Below are 25,857 nucleotides of genomic sequence, written 5' to 3' on the forward strand. Positions count from 1 at the left end.
TACCAATAAAAGGTAAAAGATTCATAAGAGATTCAACAAGATGTCACTCAAAATACCCACACAAATTTTTCTCTTATTGATAACATGCTCTTTGAATAGGCTTTTTCTTTGTTTTTTAAACAGTCTGTGTACCTACTTTCTGTTGAATACACATAGGTCCCAATATGACTCCCAAAACAGTCAAAAGCTGTCCACAAGTCAAGGTATGTCCATTTGTAGTACTAAATAACCATCAGGGATATTAAGTTAGGCTTTCTGATCTATAATACCTCAAAGCCTCATCCTTTTTTAAAGATGAACACTTCATTCTTTCCTATGGTATTTTCCTAGCCCTTCAATGACAGTCATTAAAGGATCTCTGCAGATAGCTGCCATCTCAGATAATCTCAGTTGTCCCAGGTCGTACTGAGTCAAAATATACACCCGCATGCCATGGGAGTTCTGTGTCTTTCTGGAGTAGCAATTAGAAGGAACACAGGATGCCCTAAGAAATCACAAGTTTTCAAAAATCTGTATGTCTTTAATATAACAAAACCCCCTAAATCATACTTTGTTCTGAGTTGCCTGTAATAATCCAATATGTTCTGTAAACACACTAGAAGTAAGGTGAAGGTAATCAAAAGTAAAGGAACTTTAGCTTTAGAAAAACAGAACTGTGTTTCACTGATAATTCTTTACAAGGATCTATACACTCATTTTAACTCATATCAGTGCTCATAGGAAGTAAATATTGAGCTTTTCCCTCTCAATTATTAGTGGGAATTTAAAATTCATACATATAGAATACAAGTCACTTTGCAAAAAAAACCTGTGACTAAAAAATGTGGAAAAGATATGCATGTGAGAAAGTCAGAAAACTCATAATCTGGTTTTAGATAGCACCCAAGCAGGCAAACAAATGAAAGCTGAAGATTTTGCTTTTGCCAGCTTTCTCTGTTACGACATTTTTTTATTTGAGAACATGTACAGACGCTTTAGTGCCAGGATGTAGCATAAGTCCCTACACTTACAGGAGAAAGTCTGAATAATAAATATGTAAGTCATTGCACAGATGTCACCATTGTCTTGATACTCTGGATCATTTAAATATAGGTTAACTAGCAGTGGATGAGTAGTCACACCAGAACACCTGATAAAATGGTCTGCATATACAGACTGCAAGCCATCTAACAAAGTCACCTATGAAGAAAGTGACGCTTCCTTGAATTCTATCTTTCATATAAGACAAATTTTGTGTGTAATGTAACATTTCATGTAAGTATCAAATGTGACATTTATAATAGGATCTGATGCCAAGGATTCAATTTCACATACTGTAGCTTCAAGGCCCATATGCTTATTCTGTGAAGAATCAGAACTGTAGGCTATTGGGACCTAGAAAATATTGTTCTTCAGCTATTCAGGGACTGCAGTTGGAATCCAAGCTCCTGCATAGTAGGAAGAGCTGTGGAAGGAGGGCAAGAAAATATATATATAAGAAGTTTCAAGAGGACTTTTTTGCAGGGAAAATAGAGGCATGTAAACATGCCTATATATATTATTCCAAAGTACTATATTTTTAATTAATTAGTGTGACATAAATCAATAAAATACAGGAAACGTAGACTTAAATATTGTTTTCTAGTTTTATCTCACTGCATTATGAACAAAAATTATGTAGCTTTGTTTTGCATTTTCCTGATGTAAGTCAATATTCAGTATTTAAATCTGGATATTCTCTAGTGCCCAATTACACTGTAACTCTTTTTACAAAAGGTTAAAAAAATTAAAATTAAGCCAACTTTGGTTTTAAGGAAGAGCTATGTCATGTCCTTTGGGAATGAGTTGTCTAGTTTTGGTTTGGGTTTTTATTAATTTTTTTTTCTACAGTTTGACAAAAATAAAACTGGGCAAATAATAATCAGTTCAATCCTCTGTGCACAGCAGGCAGTTGGAGTCTGAATGCTAAGATTAATTCTGTCTGTCTTTATACTGCATTGAGGTCATCTTCTCTTGAAGTTCTTAGCAACACAAGGATGCTGATTTTATGACTCTGCATCTTCATGAATAATTCAAAAATTGTCTTGTCCATTGGAAGGGAAGAGCTGAGTTGCCCAGTGGAGCTTTTTTTTTTTGATGTGCTCAGAATACAGTAAAGCTAATTGCTGAGGTCCAAGAACTTAAAAAAGAAAAAAGTAAAATACAAAAGGCAGGAGGCAAAAGGAAGATGACAGAAGGCAAGGGCAAAAGAGGAAAAAAAAAAGAGGAGAAAAAAGGGGGAAACCCTCAAGAAACAGAAAATTAAGAAGAAAAAAAGCAAGAAGAAAATGAAGACATGACTTCATAGTGAAGTTGAGATTGATATATAGAGAGAGGCATAACCAAAGCCTGTGACATACAAATGATAACACACCTATCTGGGTCTGACTACATAACCTCTGGCTTTATAAGTGAGCATTTTTCACTGTCAACATCTGTCTTACATGCTGTAGGTACATGATTATGGAACAAGCTTGGAAAAAAATTACCTCCATCACACAGTGACCTTTGCCCATCATTGTGTCTTTTGTGTCAAGTGTCTTGCATCAGGGAGAGGATAAGAATTGAATGTAGTCTATTGAATCTCCCATAAAGATGATGGCCGGAATTCTTTGGTCTTTTTCCCAAAAAACTTTTGCATTGAAATATGAAGGGATGAAAACATACTTTTGAAGTGCTGCTCATTACTGGAAGCTGTAGAGAACTTGGAGAATTAACCTTCTCGCACAAACCTGAAGGGATGCAGCGTATCCCCCACTTCCTGGGGCTTGTGAAGGGGAGGTAAAGGGCATAGTTTTTCCCTGATAGTAGGCTCTCCACATGGAGCCTGCAAAGACTCAATGATTGGAGTAATAAGAACATGTTCTCTTCTCTATGCCTTTTTTGCACACTGGAGCATCTGGATAGAATCTGTACATTGCCTTTGTAGCCTTCAGCAGGCTTATCCACAGTATTTAACGAGTACTGTTGCAATAGCTGTTAAAAGGAAAAGTGTTGTGAATCACTTGTAGTGTGAAAAGTCCCATCAATGATCATTAGCAGTACTCAAATAAAAGAAGTTTGTTGATTAGCGATATGGGGATTGTTGAGGCAAACTGCAAGGCAGGAGCATGGAAGCTGATTTGCCATGGTGCAGGACCTACACCTCCAAGAAGTTTTGCTGCAGAGAATGTTGCCATTTGAGACTGTAGTGACTTACCTACCTTCAGCTTTGCCATCTATTCCAGCCTGTCCATGTCTTGCTGCCTCCATCTACAGTCAGAGGTTAATGTCCCTGATTTTGATAACAATTGATATGCAATTGCTTCTTAACCTGATTTTGGTTTAACAGTATGGTATTCTTGAACTGCAATCTCTTTTGAAAGAGGTCTGTCATGGATCAACGTAAACAGTGATGTACCTCTACGCTTATGCAGACCTTGAAGATGTTAGGAGAAAATTTGTTTCATTATGCACATTTTCCTAAAGATGTTGATTTTTTTGTTTTACAGCAGCTCTGGAGCACGACTGGATGCATGGACAAGGCTGACATATTTTGAGACTTTCAGACAGCTCTTCCTGAGGTAATTTGCATGTCAATGCAGCTTGCCAGCATGTGTTAAGGTTGAGTTTTTCCCAGGTTAAACCATCAAGTAGCTTGTGTTCTGATTTCCTGCCATAATCAAGAAGGTTTAAGAAATCTGTTCAATTCTCTTTTCCTCATGCACTAGAAACATAGGATTCAATCTGAAAGTGTGATATTTTTATTTAGGTATCATGTCTGTACCAGGTACTTAGATGATTTACCTATCACCCAAAATAATGTGATTCTCCAAATTAGTAGACATTTTCCAGGAAATATGAAAAATTATTTAAATAATTTCTTTGACTTCTTTAGCAACTCAATAGCAATTTGTGGTTGTTGTGGCAAAATTCATCCTTCTGCAAAAAATCGGGGAAAGGCTTTTGTATTACATTAGAGGGGTCTCTAACCTGCCTCTGTCAAGGTTCTGAGATGGATATAAGCAATGCATATTGCTCGTAACGCTTCTCCTCAAATAAGTGAATTCCACTCCCAGGCTAAATTCCTTCTACTAAATAATGATTTGCTTACATGTAGACATCTATGGGGTTTAGGAATAGCATCTATATTGAGGTTTTGATATGCTGTTACTAGATCTGCCATGCTTCTAGAAAGATACATTTTCACACCCTGTTTCCAAAAAGTATAAATGTTTGTTCAAAAGTGAGAATATTTAGAACACGGCTTTATGACTCCAGCTGGAAGGAGTATTTCGGGAAAGAACTGGAGCAAAACTTATTTCAGGCTCTAATGGGACTAAGACATTTTCATATGCATTATTGTCAGTACCTCTCAGGTAGGTAAGGGACCAAATTGACTCCATTCAGGGATATACTGTGTGTTTGCATCAGTACATGTCAGCTGGTCTAAAATCATAAACAGTATACATTTTCTCAGATTGGTTAAGCTTCCTCATTTTCAGCATTCAGATTTTTGTGTTACTTCTTGTCTTCAGCTGAGAGACAGTTTAACAAAAAGTCTAAACATTGTCCCTTTGCTAGGTTTCCTTGACAAGTAGTTGGGGTGCAAACCTTCTCTTTACTGTCTATTTTTTGTTATGAATAGCAAAGAAATCATCCAATTGCCAAATGTGTAGGACTTGTTTCAAGCTCAGATAGAGCCTTTCTTAAACTACTTGGTCATTTAACCCTCATGGACCCCATGGTCCGACTTACAGAAGGCAGATCATGCTCAGGGCCAACATAACAACAGAGGACTGGGAGCACAGTTTCTGGCAGTTCAGCCAGTGAGCAATATCTTGTTGAGCTGCTGTGACTCCATTACATTTGATCAAGTGCCCACAACTCCTATAAACAGACTAGCAAAGCATAGCTTCATCTTACCCCCAACACTTGGCATCCTAGAAGACTCCTGTTGACTACTGGATTTGTTGCGGTTCTGATTTTTCCTTTTATTGTTGGCTGCTCGGACAGAACGGAAAAGCACTTCACTTGCCTTGAAGAATGCAACCATGAATGGTTGCTTTGACTGAGGCCCATGTCTTCCAATCAGGCCAGCAGATTTAACATTGATACTTCGACCTATAAAGTAATGGAAATTGCAAGTTAAAAGGTGAACTTCTGCCCCACCTGAAGCCACAGTGGGAGTTAAACTGCTGACTGAAACATACCAAGGAATTCTCCATAATCCTGAATTACGTGATTAAGAATCCTAACAGCATTTTGTTGAACAGAACTTAAAAGACAAAAAAATTCAACCATTTGCAGAAGTTTCAAGAGCTTTACAGACAGTTTGTTATTGCATAAAATTGCAGTCTCTGTATCCTATATATCTTATTACACAGATATTTTAATTCAATCTCATACACAGATCTATAGAACTCAAAAATAAATGAGCCCCATTAAGGTCTATTTGCTACAGAAAGGACAATGTAATGTGGTCTTCTAATCTTTGCATCATTTCAGTGTGACGTGGAACCTTATATCCCCAAAGCAAATCAGTAGCAAATAGAAGTGTAGATAATAAATATGCTTCTGTTTTAAAAATAAGTATTGTACAGTGTTACTAAAACTGGTGTTCATTCACCAGCAAAGGTAGGAAGCCATTCAGTCTTTCTAGAGAAGAGAGTTTGAAATATGTGCATTATTGACTCTGGTTCTGTTCCCAGGGGATTTGCATATTTCTTTAAAATATTTGTTCAGTCAGGACTGTGTGGTAATCTCACTATATTATGTGGTCTAAACCTCACCGAAAGAAAGGAAAGCAAAACAAGTCAATGAAACTGCATCAGTGACATTTTAGCAAATAAACCCTTGCTCTTAACAGAATTTATTTTGGCAGCATAAACACTTTTGTGCATACGTGTATTATGCAGAGCCCTTCAACCGTCAGAAAATGAGACAGTGTCATGTGAAGTTGTGCAGCTGTGCTGGGTGGGGGACACAGAGGTCCTTTAAATGGGGAGGTGTGGGCACAGGCACCGAGTGCGCTATGCGGCATCAGGGCGCCTGAGGAGTCCTCTAAACCGACTGGAAAAGTTTGCTATGCGGGCGACGGAGGAGCATCTGCCTGACAAACGTATAATGCTGTTAACTCAATCATCCTGAAAAAGAACTTGCAAACTAGCATAGGAGTAAACCTTATAGAAATAAGCATATAGGTTTCCTTTTCAAACACAAACTTACAGTGGCCGCACGCCAGAGTCTATATTTCTTAAAAAAACTCTATCACTGGCTTAAATGAAAGAGGCAGTTTGATTTGTGGTTAAAGTAGTTTCCATTCTACTTCCACTGTAACAAATGTATTAATTCAGCTCAGACTTCCTCCTTCTGGCAGCCCTTTTGCAGTAAAAAGAGAAATTAGAAGTTCCAGCCAAATACCATACCTTGAACTGACCCACTTCAATACATAAACACTTTTACAACATGTTTATTCAGGTGTAGCACTTTAAATTGGTTTAAGATGTTTCCAGTGACAGAGAGCCCAGCAAAGGCAAGAGAAGAACTGAGAAAGTTAGCAGTTATGGAGCAGAGTAATTGGCAACATATTCTGAACAATTTTGATAATTACTTTTTTGACTGCAAGGGAAAAATATGTTTGTTGAAGCTTCTGATTTCATTTTAAATGGATTTTTAGTCCTGTGTGTTTCTTTAATTCAGTTTGAGTTACTATTAAATAATTCAGTAACATTAATTTCTATATGTTCCAATCTTCTATTGCAAGTCAGATATGAAAAACTGTACAGACTATTCTCTATTCATTGCAACATGGACAAGCTAGCCTCTTACCACAAAGTTCCAGGTTTCCCCTCTTTTCTAGAGGGAATATTTTTACTATTTTTCTTTATTTTTTGTTCCAATGACTCTCAGAATTTTAATTTTATCTGTAAAACATTCATGCCTTACTGGTGGACATTTTAAAAATACTATTAGATTTATATATTGAGGACTGTAAAGATGTGTGAAGCTTTTCTGAATTTAAATCTAGGTTCTCTGAATTTACAATGGTGGATATTGTGTGCGAAGCAAAATATTCTTCAAACCAATGTGAACTCCCTTTAAAATAACTTTTAATATTATTAAGTTTCCTCTGGGTTTCCTTTGGACTTCAGCAATGAGATGACTATTAAGATTCCACAAGTTAAGGCTTACTTGGTTATCCAGGATATAGAGATATACCATAAAAAATTAATCCTGTAACCCACAGCCTTTTTACACAGAGAAAGAGCTTCTGTGACTTTATTCCTTTATTTGCTTGATCTTCTAAGCAGTCAGCATGAGTTTTTAGAACTCATTTGTTTAATTCATGAATGGTATATACACTGGATCTGCTTCTAGTGCAGTCAACAGGAGAACTTTTATTGGCTTCTGTGGGTTCATCATTAAACTTTTCTCTCTCAAATTTATCATATACCTTAGCTTAATTGCAACTTTCAGAAGACGAAGCAATCAAAATATACACTGCCCTTGAGACACTATATTTCTTCCAAGGAGGATCTCTGAAACTGTTTGGTTTGGAAATTCAAACCACATATGTTGTCTCCATTTTAGGTTGGTTCTTTGCAAAAGAAAGTTTGCATTTACAGACCTTCTATTACCCTTTATTAAAAAAAAATTAAAATGGTGTAGATGTGGAAGATTTCCTTCAGTATAAGAACACAAAGCTTTGCCCCTTCCTGAAGAGGAGGTATTTCAAAGTATCCTGCCTCTGAATGCATCAAGCTTTCTGCCACACCAGCAGCTCCATCTGTGTGCCCTGGTCTTATTAGGTAGTCCTTACCTTTGTTTGTAGTGTGAATTTCAGAGTACGGTAAGAAAAACCTTACTCTAACCTGAACTGCCCCTTGTAGCAAAAAGTACTCATGGGCTTCATTTTTGTAAATTATTTTAGTCTATCATTTCTTGTAGTGTTTAGAAAACTCTTGGCTTCAATGGAAATTGAAAATCCAGGTCTCTCAGGCATGCAGTTGTGGCATTAGAGCAATATTTTCTAAAATCAGCTGAGTGACTCAGGTTAACCTCCTTAACTGCACTTGGAGCTTCCCCCAGATGAAACTCATAAAACCAAAACAGCAAGGTGTGGGTTTCTGCTTCTCTTGAGCATCTCTGAACAAGAATTGAATATGGTCAAGCATTCTGAAAAATGGGTTTGTTTTTATCCTTCCATGTCTTTAATTCTGAGGATTTCAAAGATTTTTCTTCAGATTTTGGAAGAAAGGAAGAAAATACAAGAAACTAGAAATCAGCTTGTGCCTACTCCACTGAACCTAGCATCTGCAATTGCCCCTACACCTAGGGATTAAAAAAAAAAAAGCATAACAGATGGACTTAATGCTGTGTCCGCCTGAAGCCTTTTTATTCTTCACATTCTGGCATGCACTTCTCAATCCTGTTATGACAATTAATTATCTCTTCTACATATTGACAGGTATATTCAGAGACTTAGACTTATTTAAAGCATTATGCTCCAAATTTACTGAACTCCTTAGTCTTTATTCATATGATTCTGAGTCTTTGTCAAGATGTATTTGTGTGACTTGGCATTTAAACTTATTTTTGGCTTTTATAATGTTTGATAGTAAAGTGCCCTTAGCAGTTTCATAAAAGCTTGCATGGAAGTGCGGGTTTGACTCTCTGAACTGAATGAATATTATTTCTCTTCTTGTTCTGTCTGTTTCTCTTCTCTTCACATTCTGTCCCCTTATAATAAAGGAATCACTGCTGCAAAAATAATTGTGAAGTTCAACTTATAAAAAAGTCCTACCTCAAGAATCCTGATGATTTTGTACTTTTCTTTTTTTTTTTACCTACAAAATAGGAACAGCACTTAAGGTGATAACTGCAGAGCTGTTTGCTGTGTTACTATGTCTGCTTTTATGCTGTCCCATGCAGTCATATCATACAATTCTTTTCATGAACTGATCAAGTTCCATCTTAAAAGTTCATTTCCCCCTCAGCTGCTTCAAATGGAAATGCGAGAGCTCTTCAAGCTTTCAATAACAATCTGCCCTGCAGTCCTGACCTGGAAACATCTCCTTGTTTTTCACAACATTCAGAAAGCTGACTTTTTCTGAGATCCCCAGTGTGGATGCCAATGACAGTGGTAAGATTTGTGTCTTGACTGTCTCTTCTCAGGCAGTAAATATATTATGTAAAATATTGATCAGAGACTAATTTTGCAAGACCTTTCAGCCATTATGCATCTTGGCAGGATTTACGCTGGCAACACAGTACAATGAGTAATTCCAAAATCCATTATTTTATCCTGAGTCATCAGACTGCAGCAAACCACTCATTTTGTTATGAAAAAGCAGCACTTATTTACTTTCAAAAGTGTTCAAGAAGCCACAAAAAAACGTTTTACAGATTAACCACTACTTCTATGTCACAGCAGTTATTTTGGTAATAATTTCACATATCTGTAGTTAGAAATGAAAAATTTAGTGATGATGAGAATTCATTTCAGAACGGCTTGCTGAAAAAAAATTAAAATTCCAATGCCACACCTATGGTTTCCTCCTTGTAGGGAGTGACATCTGAAATGAGGATTGGGAAAGGCCTTTTGGAGAAAGACCCAGAGTATACAAGGTCCAAAAACATCTAATATTTGAGAAAAAAACTGCCTTGAGGCTCTGAGTCTGAAAGCTCATGAAGTAGTTTTCAAAATTAGATAGAAACTTTTGTGGCTTCTCATGCCTGAACAGTGTTCTCAAGAGCAATGGGACTTGAAACAAAAGATTTGTGGTAGAGTTTGGCTACCTAAGCATGAATGAAGGCTTATTTAAAAAAAAAAAAAAAAGCAAACCGAAAAAACCTACAACACGTATGTGACATATGTATATATAATACATTCTCAACACTCCAGCTCCAAAGTATTTGTTACTGTCTCTATTGTATCTCTAAATAAACTGTTAAGCAAACTTTTCCTTTGGTGGACACATTTATCTATATCAACATAAAATATGTTTTTGAAAAAAGTTTTATGTGTTTTATTAACTCTTCTGCTCCCTGGAGGCTTTAAGGAATTCTGACAAATGGGTGGTCTTGGATGCTATGCTCTGCCTTTTCTAGGTCTCACAGCTTTAGTCAGCAGTAAAGATTCAGCCTTTGTTTGTCAAATCTTACATTTAGTTGGTTTTATTCAGTTCAGCTGAAGGAATTTTAAGTATCTTTTTTTTGTTGACTTTGGTATTCATAAAGCTCTTGAAGAAAGCACTTGGAACGTATAAGGAACTCTGATATGCTGTATAATGTGGCAGTACCATATATGCTTACACAAAAAAATCACATGTAATTGTACACAAGATCACTAAGTGAGTACTTGATTTATCCTTTCAAGTTAATGTACTTAAACTGTGAGTGGCTTGTGGGAGTCCAAGGGCTTTTCTTCACCACTAAAAAATGTGTTCAGGAAGACAATAAAACAAGGAGAGATTAGATTAATTGGTCATCCACCAAAGAATAAAATGGATAAAAGCCTTTTGAATGGAATGAAACACAAATGCCATTATCTCTAAAATAACAGTGTTGAGAAGTAGATGCATCCTTCATCTGTCTAGGGAGCAGGGTGGAGGGGAAGTTGCACAGTTGTACAGCCAGGACCACTGTGCACCAGCATGCAGTGGTGGCAGAAGACAGAGCAGGAGCCCGTTTCACTCACCTCCTTGATTCTTCTGCTTAAAGTCAGGGTGCCCTTATAACCAGGGGTCTGCTCACTTGCTACAAGCCGACACAATGTTGACTGTATTTCTGACCCAGCTGGAAATGGTGGTTACACCTATCTGAGCAAATTATAGTGCTGAATCATCCACTCTGCTCAGGGTGAGAGTGTGCTCCTCATGCACTTACATCCTGTGTCAGCTCCACCACAGAGTCCCCAGCATCTCAGGGCAGTGCCACAGAGACCTTTCCCACGGGGACAGATGCCAGGGGGTCACCCTGTTTTGGAGACTGAGGGAATCATCCCTTCGGCTTGTTTCACATGACACTATTCCTGAGCATGTTTAATTTACTAGTGCAATTTTGGCCAAAGTCAGCTCTGAACCAGAATGTATGTAGCTGTACTTAGGCAGTGCTTGAGCCCAAACTAATAAAACCTGCTGAGGGGCAGGATGTATTAGCTTGGGTTCAGTGCTGTGCTAACATGGCTATATGGCTTCCAGATGGCTCAGAATTTAGTCAGAGCTATTGCCTGCCAAAGTCCATACATATATCAATATAAATACATATATCCTAAGTACCCCCACTATAAGGACAGTAATGAAGGTGATTTTGCTTCTGATACTTTGCCTTGTAAATACCAGATCCATCAAGAGGTTTAAAGGTAACAACCCAGCATCATCTTCCAGAGTACTTGATGGCTGCAATGGTCATGTAAGTTAGGTGCCAAGGTTGTCTAAGGGCAGCTGCGTGATAAGACTGGTAACATTTAGGGTGGTAACAGTGAGGCCAAGACCAATGTAAAATATGCAGCCAAGTACATGAAGAAGCCAGGGTGCTGCCACAGGTTTCTGTGGGTTGAAAGCAAACCAGCCATTCTATGCAACAGTGAGGATATGGTCCTGTTGCCTTTCTGAAGGTTTAGTAGGAGAAAGGGACCTTAGAAGAACCAGGCTGAAAGGAAAAGAGGCGAAAAAAGAAGAGCATGTTTTTTAATTTCTCCCCCATCATCTCTGGAGAAGAACCTCACCTATCCTATATTTTAGGTTCCAAAACCTATTCCAAGGGACACGCATCAGAGTGTACCCAAATACATGCTGGAGGAAGAAATGGCCTTCCCCGGGTTCCACTTGTATCAAGGAAGCTATTTCTTTCAAGTTTTTCTTTGCTCTGAGGAAAAAAATCCTGCTGCTTTCCCACCTCAAAGAGCAGGAATGCCCAAAGAAACCTTCCATGGAACTACGTGGTAATAAAAATCACCTTAATCAGCTTTGGCTTTTCAGAGTTGCCAACATGTTCTTCCCCACCGACATGCTGGTGGATGGAAAATAACTGAGAGTTGCAGCAATCTAATAAAAGGCAAGAACTACATGAGTGTGGGGCTACCCAGGATGTTGTATTGAGAGCTCTGTATCTGGCATCTGTTTTATTCTGTGGGTCACCAACAGTCATTGTTACATGTTATCTCCTTCTCCCATTTTCTATAAACAATGATAGATTCTCTTCAGCAATGACATAAACAGAAAAAGGACTACTCTTGTAGCTGTTTATACTCCTTCAGCAAAAGTGATGTTTAGACCATTGCTAACTTCAAATTATAAAAATGCTAAATATTAATAAAAAGGTGCTGATTCACTGGAACATGTTTTAAGTCTTAGGAGACATATTAAATATACAGGAGAAGTTTTGCATGGAGCTTTTTGAATTGTTTCTGCATCTGCACTGATTTTATGCTGCAATTCATCTGACACCCATGCATCCATCAGTGTGAAAAAGATCACCTATTGTTTTAAACACCGCAGAGAGTTTTGGTGACAAGAGGAGGGAATTGGCTGAAAGGGGATGCTGCAGAATGTTGAGGAGACATTAAAAAACAGAATCAAAAAACCATGATCCTTAATTTACCACAGCCCAAGAGAAACAGTGCATTATATGTTGACAGCTTCCATATGTGTCATGCAAACCTTTATTCTTACTGTTCGAAATAAAACATCACATTAAGAGAAAAAGTGTACATTTCATGTTAAAAAGGGATGTATGATACCAAATACTGTCTTAAAGAAAAAAGAAAACACATTCCAATGTCATGCGGCTTTTTGTACTTTTTCAGGCTTTTCAAGGGGAGAAAAATATGAATTACAACAACCAGACATTCTTACAAAGTTGGTTTTTTGCACTGTTATATTAAATAGTTACAATTTCTTTTTATTCCTTATGTAGACATTATTATTACTTACGCACCATCTTCAGGGATCCAAAGAAATATATCTACACAAGTAATTGCCTAAAAAGTCTCTGAAAGATAACTATAAGAAATTATTTTTAATGGTAATGATAACAAATAGTAGCACCCTGGAGTCTCAGCAAATATTGACACCATATTTTAAAGGCGCTTTATGAATAAATCTAAAAATTAATATGTATTTACAGACTTGATTATCCAGGCCCCTAGTGGCACCTAAATACCTCAAACAGGGATCCTCTTACTTAACAGAATCCCATTTAGTTAATGGTCTGTTGCAATAGAAAGGTTAATGGATCAGGTCTTATAAATATCTCTCCAGTTACGGAGGCAGAACTCCTCTACCTCCTGTGAACTCAGCTGACAGCTGGAGGCATGGAGAAACATCCTTCAGACCTGCAGGGCCTGAAGTTCACTGGAGCCAAGGGAAGTTTTTTCGGTTGATTTGAACCAGTCTCTGAGCTTTCACAGAAAACTGGTTGGAGGGAAGGTGGGTGGGGTTTTCTGGGTTATAAACCAAGTCCACTACACACTGAGTCATATATAAAAATTCATGTTCCATCTGTACACAAATGTGTCATTCAACTGCTGGTATTTCTAATAGCTTCCAGAAGTAACAGCAACCCAATAAAAATAATCAAAGCCTTAAGAGCAAAATTGTAAGACTATGAAAGGATGATTTTCCTTATGCTAAGCTGAAGTGGTGCAGCAGAGGTCTTCCCTATAGTTTTGAAAACTTTAGTCCCTAGAAGGGCACTCTTCTTGCATGAATAAGCTGTAAAGGGAACAGAAAGTAAAAGGGGAATTCCCTCCTCAGTCAAGCAGCTGTGTTGAGAAAGTCAAATAAGTGAGGTGCAAAAGGTAAGGCTGCTTATGGCTTTGGAATTTAAAATAGAAAATTATTTACCACCTTTCTGATCTTGGGAGTAGGACAGGGGAAATATTTACGTGAACTATTCTTTTGCAATTTCTTCAGTGCATTAACCTAAAAGTTTCCTTTTACCTGTACAAACTTTCCTGCTGTTTACTGAACAGATATAATTTTGAGGCTAGAACCAACTGATTGGTGGTTCCAGGGTTTCTTAATGAATGTCTTTGATGGATATTTAATTTTCAACAATTTCTGTATTTGAATCTCCTCAAAATAAAAAAGCCAAGGATGGAGTTTATTCTGGAGCAGAAAAGTTGGCCAGAAGGCAGTCCACCTAATTTGGATGCCTGATGGAAGTGTCACCTCCTCAAAATTTTAAGGGCTTTAAGATGGCCTCACAAAACTAGGCTGCCTAAGAGATCCACTCCCCATACAGCCCAAGGTCAGGTGTGGTGCCTACAAATGCTGATTGAAGGCATCAACAACATGGTCTACGTTGCCTTGCTGCCTCCCTTTTCCACTTACTGTACTCCTACAGTATAGGTAATATTAGATGAAATGGTCATCTGCTCTGGTGCAAGCCTGCCAACTCTGTTTTTAAGCATCATGCCTAAAGGACAGTTTTTGCATAACTCTCCAGCAGCCAGGGCACTTGCTGAAAAAGTACGAGATGCTTTGTTCACAGCTGAGCCCGAGGGAGAATTCAGATCAAAACCAATGAGAAAATGTAGACAGAACAAAGAAAGAAGAAAAAAATATTAATCCTTACACCAGGGTTTCTTCTGCTACTCATTAACATTATGTCAGCTAAGGTTTAGATTAACTGGCATCATAGATTCTTTGACCTCTGACATAAAAAGCTCTTTGACAAGAAAGAGCTAAATCTGAGAGTTTGCTTGTAAAGTAGTATAGATTAAGTGAACCATCACAGAAAAAACAGTCTATAAGTCTCTTTTTATTAGTTTCTAAAGAAGTCTAAGTAAAGAACATTTCTTCTAAAAATATTATTTTGCATTGAGATGCATTTTCAATTTTAATGAAGAGCATAACTGTGAATAATGCAGTAGCGCAGTAAATTTGTATTAAAATCCCCACAGCTCTGACTTCAGTTTTGATAGCGGTTTTTCTAATTTTCAGTTAATTAAAATTCTCAAGATTTCAAATTTTTAACCCATTTCAAGACAAAAAAAATTAATAATATTATTTTTTCGAATTACAGAAAACCAATTCCCACATTACCCTATTGTTAACCTTTCTCCAATATCAGTATCAGCAGCTATGAGATACCTTCTCAACTGTCCTGAGGTTATTTTGTAACTTTCTCCATTCTTCATCCCAGAAAATTCTTTAGAAACTTTCTAAAACAAACATTCTGCAAATCTGCCTCAGTTTCCTGAATGTATTGATCAGTGGAAGAACATAAAAATGGAACTTTATTTTATATGTAAGAGCTTTCATCCCAAACCTCATTTAGTTTCACTTGATTCAGTCAGCTTTATAATTGCCATATTCTCCAGAATTAAGAATAATAGGAAGTTTGCATACCACAACTACAGCAGGATAAGACTTTTGTTCTTTGCTTATAAGCTCTCAGTGAATTGTCACCCGTCAAGTTAAAAAAACACAAAACACCCATCCAGAAAAGATTCCTAGCAAGATATGAAAAGAGCATATAGGGTTTTATAATATACAGTTTCAATCTTACCGTCCTCTGTCTCAGCGCAGAGTTGCAAACCCAGATTGTTCAGTGGATTAATCACCCAGTGATTGCTGGTCACAGTAATGTCAAAGACAAACCAGCCCACATCAGAAGCTTGAGCCTTTCTTGTGTCTAAGAGGAACAAGTCTGCATCCCTAAGTTAAAGAAAATGGAGAGTTAAGGCATTCAAATATTATTATTTTTTGTCCTTAATTTTCTTGCTGGCAATAACTTTTTGGAGTCTAAATGAATAATCCTTTGACATATCCTCATCATGACACAGTACAACATGTGCTGTAGCTAACAAGTAATTGTTACGTATAATAAAGGTATTTTCCCCAAGAGGCCTTTCTGAAATGAGTCTCAGCATGTAAAAATTACAGCTATGGAAAATCTGAAAAATCCAGTTTCCTGATAGAAATACACAAAATATGTAATTGAGGCTGTATATAAAGAATTCATCTTTCACCATTAGAATGTCTTAGGAAGATTAACTTTTGCAAACCTTTCAGTGTAAAAGACAAAATATGTCAAAACCTTGTTCCAATTTCAACTCAAATTCAAAGGCATAGCATTGCTAAAATGATCTGTTGTTAATAACATATGACAGCAGCAGTATGCTGTGACAAAACATGAATAGACGACAGTTCAGATCATTTCCTATTAGTGTTGATGTTTAGAAAATATATCAAAGCAGAGATGATGTATCTATTAATAAAGTAATTATTACATTTTAACCCTCAGTTCCCTGGTATAGTCTTAAATTTGTTCCCATGAAATCTCCCCACAATTCAGAAGGGTTGCTCAGACAAGTTAGTATAATTGTGTTACTAAATTTTTACCATGGGTCATTTATTTGTTTTGTTTTCACATATCTCCTAACACAGTTGGTTCCAGAACAACATCTATATTGCAAATAATTTGCTACAATGACCACACTAAACCCAAGATATTTAACTCTCATCAGTTTTGTTGTACGTGCTTCTGCAAAGTAGGAAGCATTATTAAAAACTGTTTTCACCATTTAATCTTTTAAACCTAAATCTATAGGTATAGAAACCTATTTATTTTCTTCCATAAATAGTAATCAAAACAATAAGATACAAAACCAAATGTTTTATTTTAAATTTTAACTGTACAAGTCAACTAAAGACAGTCTTGGCGTACACAGATCTGGGAATCGTATTGTTGCTTTACAGACAGAATGACTATATGCTTAAATAGGAAAGACAGAAATAGTAGGCTTTGTGTCTAAAAGTGGGTTTAAAATACCTGTGGTCCTGTCACTATATTTTTATGGTGTTTAATTGCAATGACAACTAAGAAAGTTACTGTCTTATCTAGATTAAACACCGTAAATGCACCTAAAATGTCTGATACTGAAAAAAGCATTATCTGTATCCCTTGAAGCTGTGGTTGCTCAACATTGAGGAAAATAAAGCCAAATAAGCTATGACAAACATATGTTTACTTACATGTATATGTAAGATATATCTGCAGAATCAGGTTAAAGAGCTCAAAAATTATAAAGAGCTCAAAAATTATAAATTTTAAAAAAGGAATTGAAGGGGCTTTCTTTCAAGTCACCATTTTTTTTCTTCTCTTATAGGATAATCTTCTGCTGGTCTTTTATCACTTCCATTCTAGAACTGTGCTAATGACCACACAAGGAGAAAACAATTGCATTCCCCTTCTGGAGCTAACATGAAGAAAATGTTACAATTCCAAAGAACCTGATCTACTCTGCAAGCACTGAAGAAATTAACAACATACCACAAGCTCATAAATAGTACTCTCTGGAGTCTTAAATGCCAACTTTTTTCTCTAATAAGCAGTTTATCAGAATTTTAAAGTGGAAAAGTTTAATTCTGACTGTAATAGTCTTTGATATGCTTATTTATAAATATTTTTGTATTACTCAGTAGATTTAATAGAAAACTGTAAAATTGCTTGGAAAATATGAAAATATCACAATGATATAATTTCACACTTTTCTCCTCCTAGAATACATAGTTGTTTTCTGATATAGATTCTTTCCATTCCAAGTTTTGCTGGGACTGGTATGAAATGTTCTCAAAAGCCAGGATGTACAATGTCTCACAAGCCAAATCAGAATAGGGCACTACTACTACTACAGTCCAGAAATTCTGCTGAAGGACAAATTTCCCCTGTGGATCTCTCCTCAGGGTGATATTTACCACTTTGCAGTGCAGCAGAAACTCACACCAAAGTGTCTTTGGCATTGGCCAAGATAATAGACTCAAAACAGGCAGAATGCTCTTACCCATTAACTCTGCAAATGAAACTAAAATGAGAAAACCAGAGAAAACCAGAACTGATCCTTGAAAATACATAGAGAAAGTGTCTCTGTACCAATGCTAATTATTTAGCCTACATAACAGCAATTTCCTACAGAAATCCAAAGTATTTGACAGGGAAAAAAATAACTTCTTTTAGAATTGATACAAACATAGGGCAAAAACTTGACCCCTGAGAAGGCAGTGAGAGCTCTGGGATCAGGGTTCTCCCATTAGCTCATGTCATTACCTCAAACTTCTCATCCCATTTTGTGGCATTTTTAATTTTACAATTCTCCATTATTCTGTGAAAAGAAATAACCTGTCACACTTAAAACAGCTGCAAATTTTGTCTGTAATTTAAAAAATATTTATATTTAAAAGATTGCCCACAACACATAATAAAAAATTTAGTCATTATGTCATAAATAGCCTGAAATGCAACAGTGAACACATTCAGGCAGAATACAGCGGATTTCCTTTACCTTTATGGAGGCTGTTTAAGTTTAGTATCTAGTCCCAAATTACCAGTTGTCTACAGGAGAAATGCAACCACAGTCAAGAATTTCAGCAAAGAGGCTGCGGGCAGAGCATCTGAGAAGCTCCACGTGTCCGGGGTCATTCAAGGAAGTAAAGGTGGAATAAACCATCTATATGTTCCTTGAAACCCAGAACAGTTTTTGATCAGATCAAGCCATGATTACTATGTAATAGGCCATCCTGATAATGCTGTTTCACCTCACACCTCATTTCAGAAAGCTGCTTTTCTATCTTAATGCCACTTGAAGATTCCCTAATGTGGAAAGAACCCTTGGAGTTTACTTATATTAGTGGCTAGCTGCCATCAAATTGTGGACTATATTCACTTTCACCATGAGAAAAAGTCCAGGTAGGAGTACCATGTCAGGTCTTTGTAGGAAAGTTAGCCTACCATGGGCTGTGCTGTACATGCTTCCTTAGGAAAAATAGAAAACTTCACTCCCAAAGACTGGAATTTCAGCAAACTCCAAGGGAATTAAACACACACACATTTGAGTAGCCATGATGCCACAGAGACAGGAAAACGCCTGAGACTACAGCATAATCCTTAGTTTGCAACTTGGAAACCCTGAACCCTGGCCACTTCTTGCCTAGAAGCATAGCAGTACTGTGTTTGGGATTGCAGAGCCCTGTCAGACACCCATGTTTCCTGTTCAAGGCAAAGAACCCTCACCCACTCTCTGCATGGGCAGATTATTTGGTGAGCTTGGACATAAACCTGGAATAAATTACATTCAAGATCATCTTAATTCTTTCTCAGTGTTTGTTGTTGTTGTCTAGGAATTAATATTGCACAAGCCACGGTGATAACAAGGATGCCTTACTAGGTGTACACTCATGATCAATTATTGTCTCCCTACTTAAGAAACACATGAGATAGTATTCAACATGTTATGTGTTCATGCTGAGCAGGTACCTGTTTGGATACTCCTTGATGATCTGATATATGCTAATCTGAATGGTTTCATTCTCAAAGCGACTGTTGCTTCGATCTTTGTATATTCGGAACTCGGCTGCTGTCACTGCCTCTCCATGCGGGATCTGAGTAAGGTCAAAGCGAAACTCTTTATAGTGCCTTCGCTGGTGGGAGAAGTCCTTGTCCCTTTCAACTGTGAGAAAAAGAGTTCAGTGTAAATTAAAGACGTGAAACGAATGCCCATTTCCCATGATTAATGGAGCGTTCCTTCTGCTTGGGAGTAAACAAACATGACAATATAAAACTGTGCAAATAATAAAACCACAAGCCCAGACATACTTCCAGTTAAAGGAAATTCCACCAGCCCAGTGTCTTCAGTTCAAAAGAAAAAAAAACCTTGGTGGTTTTTATATAAATTCCAGAAGCTGGAGTGGAAAGGATATAAAAAAAAAAGCTGAAAGGGGGCATGTTGTAAAGTAACTAGAAATATGGACAAACTAAAAGCTGTGAAAGGATTTAGGACTTCAATGTAGTCATAAGCACAGCAGTAGCAATGTCAGAGCTATAGATGACTTTGGAAAACACTAATTGCCACTAATAACCAGGCAGATGAGAGGAATGCTGTTCATTTCCGTTTAACGTAATAAATTTTAAAGTGGTACTAAAGTGTACTGCAACAACTATATATTTAAGAAGCAGTTAAGTCATATAAATTAACACAAGTTGTATTCTGATGGCATACATGTCATCTTGCCAGTGTCAGAAGAAGGAGCCATGAGCCAGGGTTGAGGGGTTCTGACATCTCAGCAGCATAGGAAGCACAGTCCTGGCTTGAGAAGTCCCCTCAAACCTGGGTGGGCAGATGCAGGCTTTCACTGCTTATGACACTGCCACAATTTAAAGTTAAAAAGTAAACCTCATTATTGCCTAATTCAGAATTCTACAGAATGTAAGAGGGAGTAAATAGAGGATTTTAATTTACTTGAGTTTATAACTGGTTTGGGTCTAATTCCGCTGTCTGCTGCCATTCTGACTGAGTTAGGAGCAACTTTTGCAATGGAATATATGTTTTGATGTGTCAACGGAAACTACAGGCCACAGTACTGGCTGATGAACACCTTACGGGATTAATACTTCAGATTTTAAGGATGTGGAATGGAAAATGACCCAGGGTTTCCACTGCCACAGTATACAACATATCATTGACCTTTGAAGAAGCTGTGCTCCATTGGAAGACAGAATTTCTCTCTTCTGGAGAAGTTCTACCTGCCTTGTGAGATAGGTGTTTCATTTTACTGATGGTGGACAAACCTAAAACTCAGAGCTGGGATTTGGTTTAGATAACCAAATGGCTGCACCCAGCTCCACTAAATGCTCCCTCCTGTAACCCCTGCTCTTTTATTTCATTTTAGTCCTCAGATCTGAGGGAGGAACAATGTCAGTTCTGAAAAAGCTCTCATTTGGATTACTAAATGCTACATGTATAAATAATGTGTAAATTATTACAATATTTATGTATATTTATACTTATATGCTCATATATAAGTGCCTCCCAAGAAGTTTTGTCTACATAAACAATATGCATGTGTTTGCATGTAGATACATGTAATTATATAATTTATATATAAAGCTGCATATCTGTTTATTATAAAGCATATGTTGTCTTACAAAATACAAATGCACTAAAAGAAAAGGAAAATATCATTTTGAGCTTGCCATATAAAAGTACAGTTACGGACATAATAAAGTGAGAGTTATTGAAGGAAAATTATTTAACATTATTTTCAGAGCAGTAGTTACTAGTTAAAGTCACCTGTGGTCATATAGTAGTCCTTTACAGTGTACTTCCCTTTCACTCTTTCAAAAATGTAAACTCTCTTTGTTTTTATTAGCTTTTTTTTCCTTATGTACAAATCTGTGTTGCCTTAAAAAACACCAAAAATAAAATATATAGGATATAAGAACACTTTATCTTCAGTGAAAATTAACTTTCTCCTGGCTGACAAAAGGAAAATTGTCTGTTAACTGTGAGGTTTACTTGGCTCAAGTGCATATTTAGCTTACTTGGGTTTGCCATGGAACACTGTGTTGCAAAAGTAAAACAGAAAAGAGGTGGAAGCATGTGAACTGGCTGCTCTGTACCTGAAGATGAATGGGCTGCTGCTGAAGAGAAACAGGATACAGTCTATTTAGCAGCTCCACTGACCAGTTCTAAACTGTGGGATATATAGAGATCTGACTTGAGGTTTGGGAGTTGTTGCTTTTTTTTTTAAATGTCCATGTAAAGCCTTTCATTTCAGAGAGAACTTGGCAGAGATTAGCATATGCAAAAGCACCCAGCCAAGAGGTTTTTTTCTAGTGCAAAGAGTCTGCTGCAATTTTCTAAGGTTATAACTGAGCATTTCAAAATTGACATGGAACAGATACGTCAATAATCTTCAAATGAGACTATATTAAAGACAGACTTAATGTAGCAACTCCATATGTATGTGTGACTAAGCACTACACACTATGAGTAAACACTGAAGAATTAGACACTGAATAAAAGCGCCTAATGCCGCTACATAAATAGTGCCACAATAAAAGTTTAAATGCCACTAATCCTGGTCTGACTTATTGTTATTTATTGTTATTTGGATTTGAGGTTTTCTTTTGTCTAGTTTCTACTAAGTACTTTCTAATTAGTAACATTAGTTTAGAAACAGCAGTTCTCTCCCCGTATGTTATAGTTTGGACACAAACCTCTAAAATACCTTTCAATTGCATTGGTGGGGTTCTCTCAGGACCAATCATGACTGCTGAAAGAATATTGATAGCCACTTCCTCATGGACCTGAAATTAATTATTAAAGCTCACACAGATAATACTTATCTGTGTTTTCCTGTATACCCAAGGAAGACACAGCACTGTCATCTGAAAGGGACATAAGTTAAAAATTTCCTTGGGTCGAGACACCCTTTACAGGAAGGCCAGGACTTTGCCTGTAGAAATGAAGGGTTGTAGGAAACAGGCACTGAACACCAAGAAAAACCTTGGGTCCCACTCTCCGCAATAAAGCCAGAAACTCTAACTGCAAATTTCTGTTAGCCAATGTACAGAGCAAAAAAAATTTTTTACAGATGTAGACAAATTAAAATCTTATATACTAAGCTGTAAAATAGCAGTGATGGTGGTGGTGATGTTGCAATAATGACTAGTGGCTAGAATGATAGCCAAGTTAAAAAAGAAAAATGTTATTTAATGATATTGAGTATTTTAATACTAAAAATAATACACAAATCTTGATCCCCTCTGCATCTAATAAATGCTTTGTCAGGGAAGACTGTGAATGCTCAGTAGAGAACCTCTAAGATCCTTTGTCCTGCTGAAATGGCATGAAGTACAGGGAGGCACCATGTCTCAAATATTTTTTTTCACAGGCGAGAGCTTTTCAACCCTGGCAGCCCAAAAAATACAGGTTAAGATTTTCAAGTATTGAGTACTTCCAGAGTGTTTTCATGTCATTCCAGCCCTGCTCAGTTCATCTGCCAAAACGCATCTCTGTGGGACCGATTACAGCCTCTAAAAACTGATTGACCAGAAAATCAGTAAGTATTTTTTTAATCATTAGAGGAATACAATTTTTCTAAGTAAAAATAACTACAATATTAAGATTAATGCTGATTACAACAAAATTCTTCATTTGCTCTGATTGCTCAGGTTTCTCAGCATCAACTTTTAAAAATGGTATTTTTATACCACCTGAAACTAATATATGCAACACTATGCTTACATCAGACAAATCATGGCTCAGGGGAATATCACAAACACCTGTGAGTAAAATGGGAAAGAATGATATTTTCCACCCACGTGGCAAACTGATTAAATGTTCATACTGTATTAACACTAAGTCCAAATCTAAGAAGAAAGAAGTCAAATTTGTACAAAAAAGGTATTTTGGAAAAGAGGTCTTCTTTTACACAGAGAGAAAAATATCATGCACTGATTTTCATTAACAATATATACATAATTTAAGAAAAAAAAGAACTACTAAAAGCCACCCAAAGCACATATATGGATGGACAGTATAATAAGTAATCAATATTTTATCAATTCCACTGTAAATGTCTGATTATGTTGACTGAGCTTAAAAAGCGTAAAAAGTGCTAGCAATGAGTTTAGGTCATAGTGCATGAGGAACTGTTAGACGTGTTCTTTCTCCCCACTGATATATGTTTCTCTTTTCCTGAAGATATTGGTATGTGACACATGGGGAAAGTGAAAGCTGCTTTGGCATGCCGATAACAAAACAACGATATGCTGTAATATGCTGATTTTACAATATAAGATCCCAGAATCCCAACTGGATTCACAAATAGTGAAACCTCACTAATCAATTTAATGTCACTGTTTAACTACCTGCCAGGGCAAAATGGAGGGGCTTACAGACTTTGTAACTATAAAGGGCCATTTACACTAATCTCACTGAATTTCACTGTTTGACTCGAAATTCTTTGTATAAGTACTAAGTAAACCAGTCAGTTTTAATCACTTCAAGGTGATAAAGGTTACAGTAAGCTGATACACTACAAACGACACTCATTTACATCTTGAATATAATTAAATGATAGTTTATCTACAGTGAACACTTGTGGTTATCTGACCAAAACAGGTCAAAGGTTCCAGGCGTTTTCTCCTGAAATTACTCAGTGCTGCCTCTAATGACTGATAATTGAAAGCAGAGACTAGAAATATCAAATGTGGTAGGTGACAGATAAGCAACAGATTAATGCAAGTACTCTGTTACAGGACACTAAAAGGTCAGAGGCCCAAGGAATTAGCTATTGTGCTACTGTGAAAAGACAGACATCAAATAGCTGTTTACCTCATTCTTGCTCTTCTCCCCAACATTCAAATTCTAGTAGCATAAATTAGACTGTTTAAAGTGACTCACTTTTTACAAAATAAGGCAGCAAATATTTTGTAGGGTATGTGGGTAGGAGGAAAGTGATTCTAGAGAAGCATACAGGGGTAAAAACCCCACCGAAATAAAACAGCTATATTAGGTGTAAATATTTAATGAAGTGCATCTGAAAGAAGTTATGAAGTATGTTCCTCAGAATGTCATCTCAGTCGAAGAGATCAGATAACAGACTCTAAAATATACATTTTAAAGCTTTGTAACTTTTTAGGCTTTTAGATTGTAGAAAATTAATATCAACTTTAGAAAATCAGATTATCTCAGCAAGCATATCTTTCATCTTTTTTACTCTGGAAGTCCTAAAAACATAAAACCTAATTAATATTGAAGTAAGTAGTAGCCTTTTCATTCTGCCTATTAGTCTTTGAATAAGTACTACAGTCTTCAAAAAAGGGTTTAAATCAAGTGAACTTTTAATGTCCAAGTGGGAAGAAAAATACCTTCCCAAATCAGTGATTGAAAAAAAAAAAGCAGCAGACTATGATTCTACTTGTCTAAGCACTATTGATTTACTAGGTTTTATAGAAGGGTAAGAATCCTGATCTGGACTCAGGAAATCTATGTTGAGTTAGACATTGAAATTGTTAAAAATAGTCACCTGTGCTTCAAGCATTGTTTTGGACACCAGAGACAGCTGCCTGATACAGTCAGTGGAGAGACAATACTGTTTGTTAAAGGTCAACTGCCTTGTACCAGCCAGTAAGCAAAACAGAGGAGTTTATCTACATTTCCCCTTTAGCCCTCTGCAGCTCCAGAGAACTGGACTAAGAGATAGCTCTTGTTCAGTCAAAGGACATTTCAATCCTTATCAGCTGATTTCAATGACCATATCCTAACTGTCCGTATGCTGAGTAGCCCAGCAGTGGAACATCCTAGACCATTGCTCAGAAGAAATGCAGGGGATGATGGAAAAAATGAGAATTAAGTAAGTTTTTGTTCCCACATCTGATTTTTTTAATTCATTTGACATTAGACATTTACCAAATAATCATTCAGCTAAGCATTTTAACTACAAAACTTCAGAGTTATATGCCCCATTGCTTGTTCTCCTTTTAGTACCAAGTATTTTATATTTCTTTTTACCCATTTTCATCAGGAGAGCGAGAGAGCGTTGGTGCCCCTCCTGCCTATTCTATAGTCAGTAGTAAGGGAAAGGGGGTGATTTGCAATTAATAACCCTTCTTTTCCCTCCCCATCTGCCTCCTCAGGCTGGGATGGGAAAATTCATTGCACAGGTTTCAGTCATGTATGTCCGTGTTTCTTGGGGAAGTTCAAAATTTACCTTTCAGAACTGAGATCTTTTGGGAAATCATCTCTGATCAGGCATATAAGGATCACAGAATCACAGAATGTGTTGATTTAGAAGGGATCCACAAGGATCATCGAGCCCAACTCCTGACCCTGTACAGGACATCCCCAAGAGTCACACCATGTGGCTGAGAGCATTGTCCAAACACCTCTTGAACTCTGTCAGGCTTGGTGCTGTGACTGCTTCCCTGGGAGCCCGTTCCAGTGCCTAACCACCCTCTGGGTGAAGAACCTTTTTCAATTATCCAAAGTAAACCTCCCCTGACACAACTTTAGGCCATTCCCTCGAGTTCTTTCAGGGAAGAGATCAGCGCCTGCCCTTCCCT

General features: G+C 37.0%; 1 protein-coding gene across 2 annotated transcripts in view; it reads right to left on the reverse strand.

The window, feature by feature from the left end:
* The window catches only part of BMP5 (bone morphogenetic protein 5), a 55,839-nt gene that overhangs the window by 10,934 nt on the left and 19,048 nt on the right, over window positions 1-25,857 (reverse strand). For both annotated transcript variants that reach the window (XM_051777875.1, XM_051777876.1), the window contains 3 exons: window positions 19,264-19,456; window positions 15,517-15,665; window positions 4,924-5,121 (listed from right to left, as the gene is read on the reverse strand). In XM_051777875.1, the coding sequence (XP_051633835.1) occupies window positions 4,924-5,121; window positions 15,517-15,665; window positions 19,264-19,456 (540 nt within the window). The remainder of the gene's footprint in view (window positions 1-4,923; window positions 5,122-15,516; window positions 15,666-19,263; window positions 19,457-25,857) is intronic.

Source organism: Manacus candei, unplaced genomic scaffold (assembly GCF_025592945.1).
Source record: "Manacus candei isolate 608988 ecotype Guabito, Panama unplaced genomic scaffold, ASM2559294v1 h1tg000011l, whole genome shotgun sequence".
NCBI lineage: Eukaryota > Metazoa > Chordata > Aves > Passeriformes > Pipridae > Manacus > Manacus candei.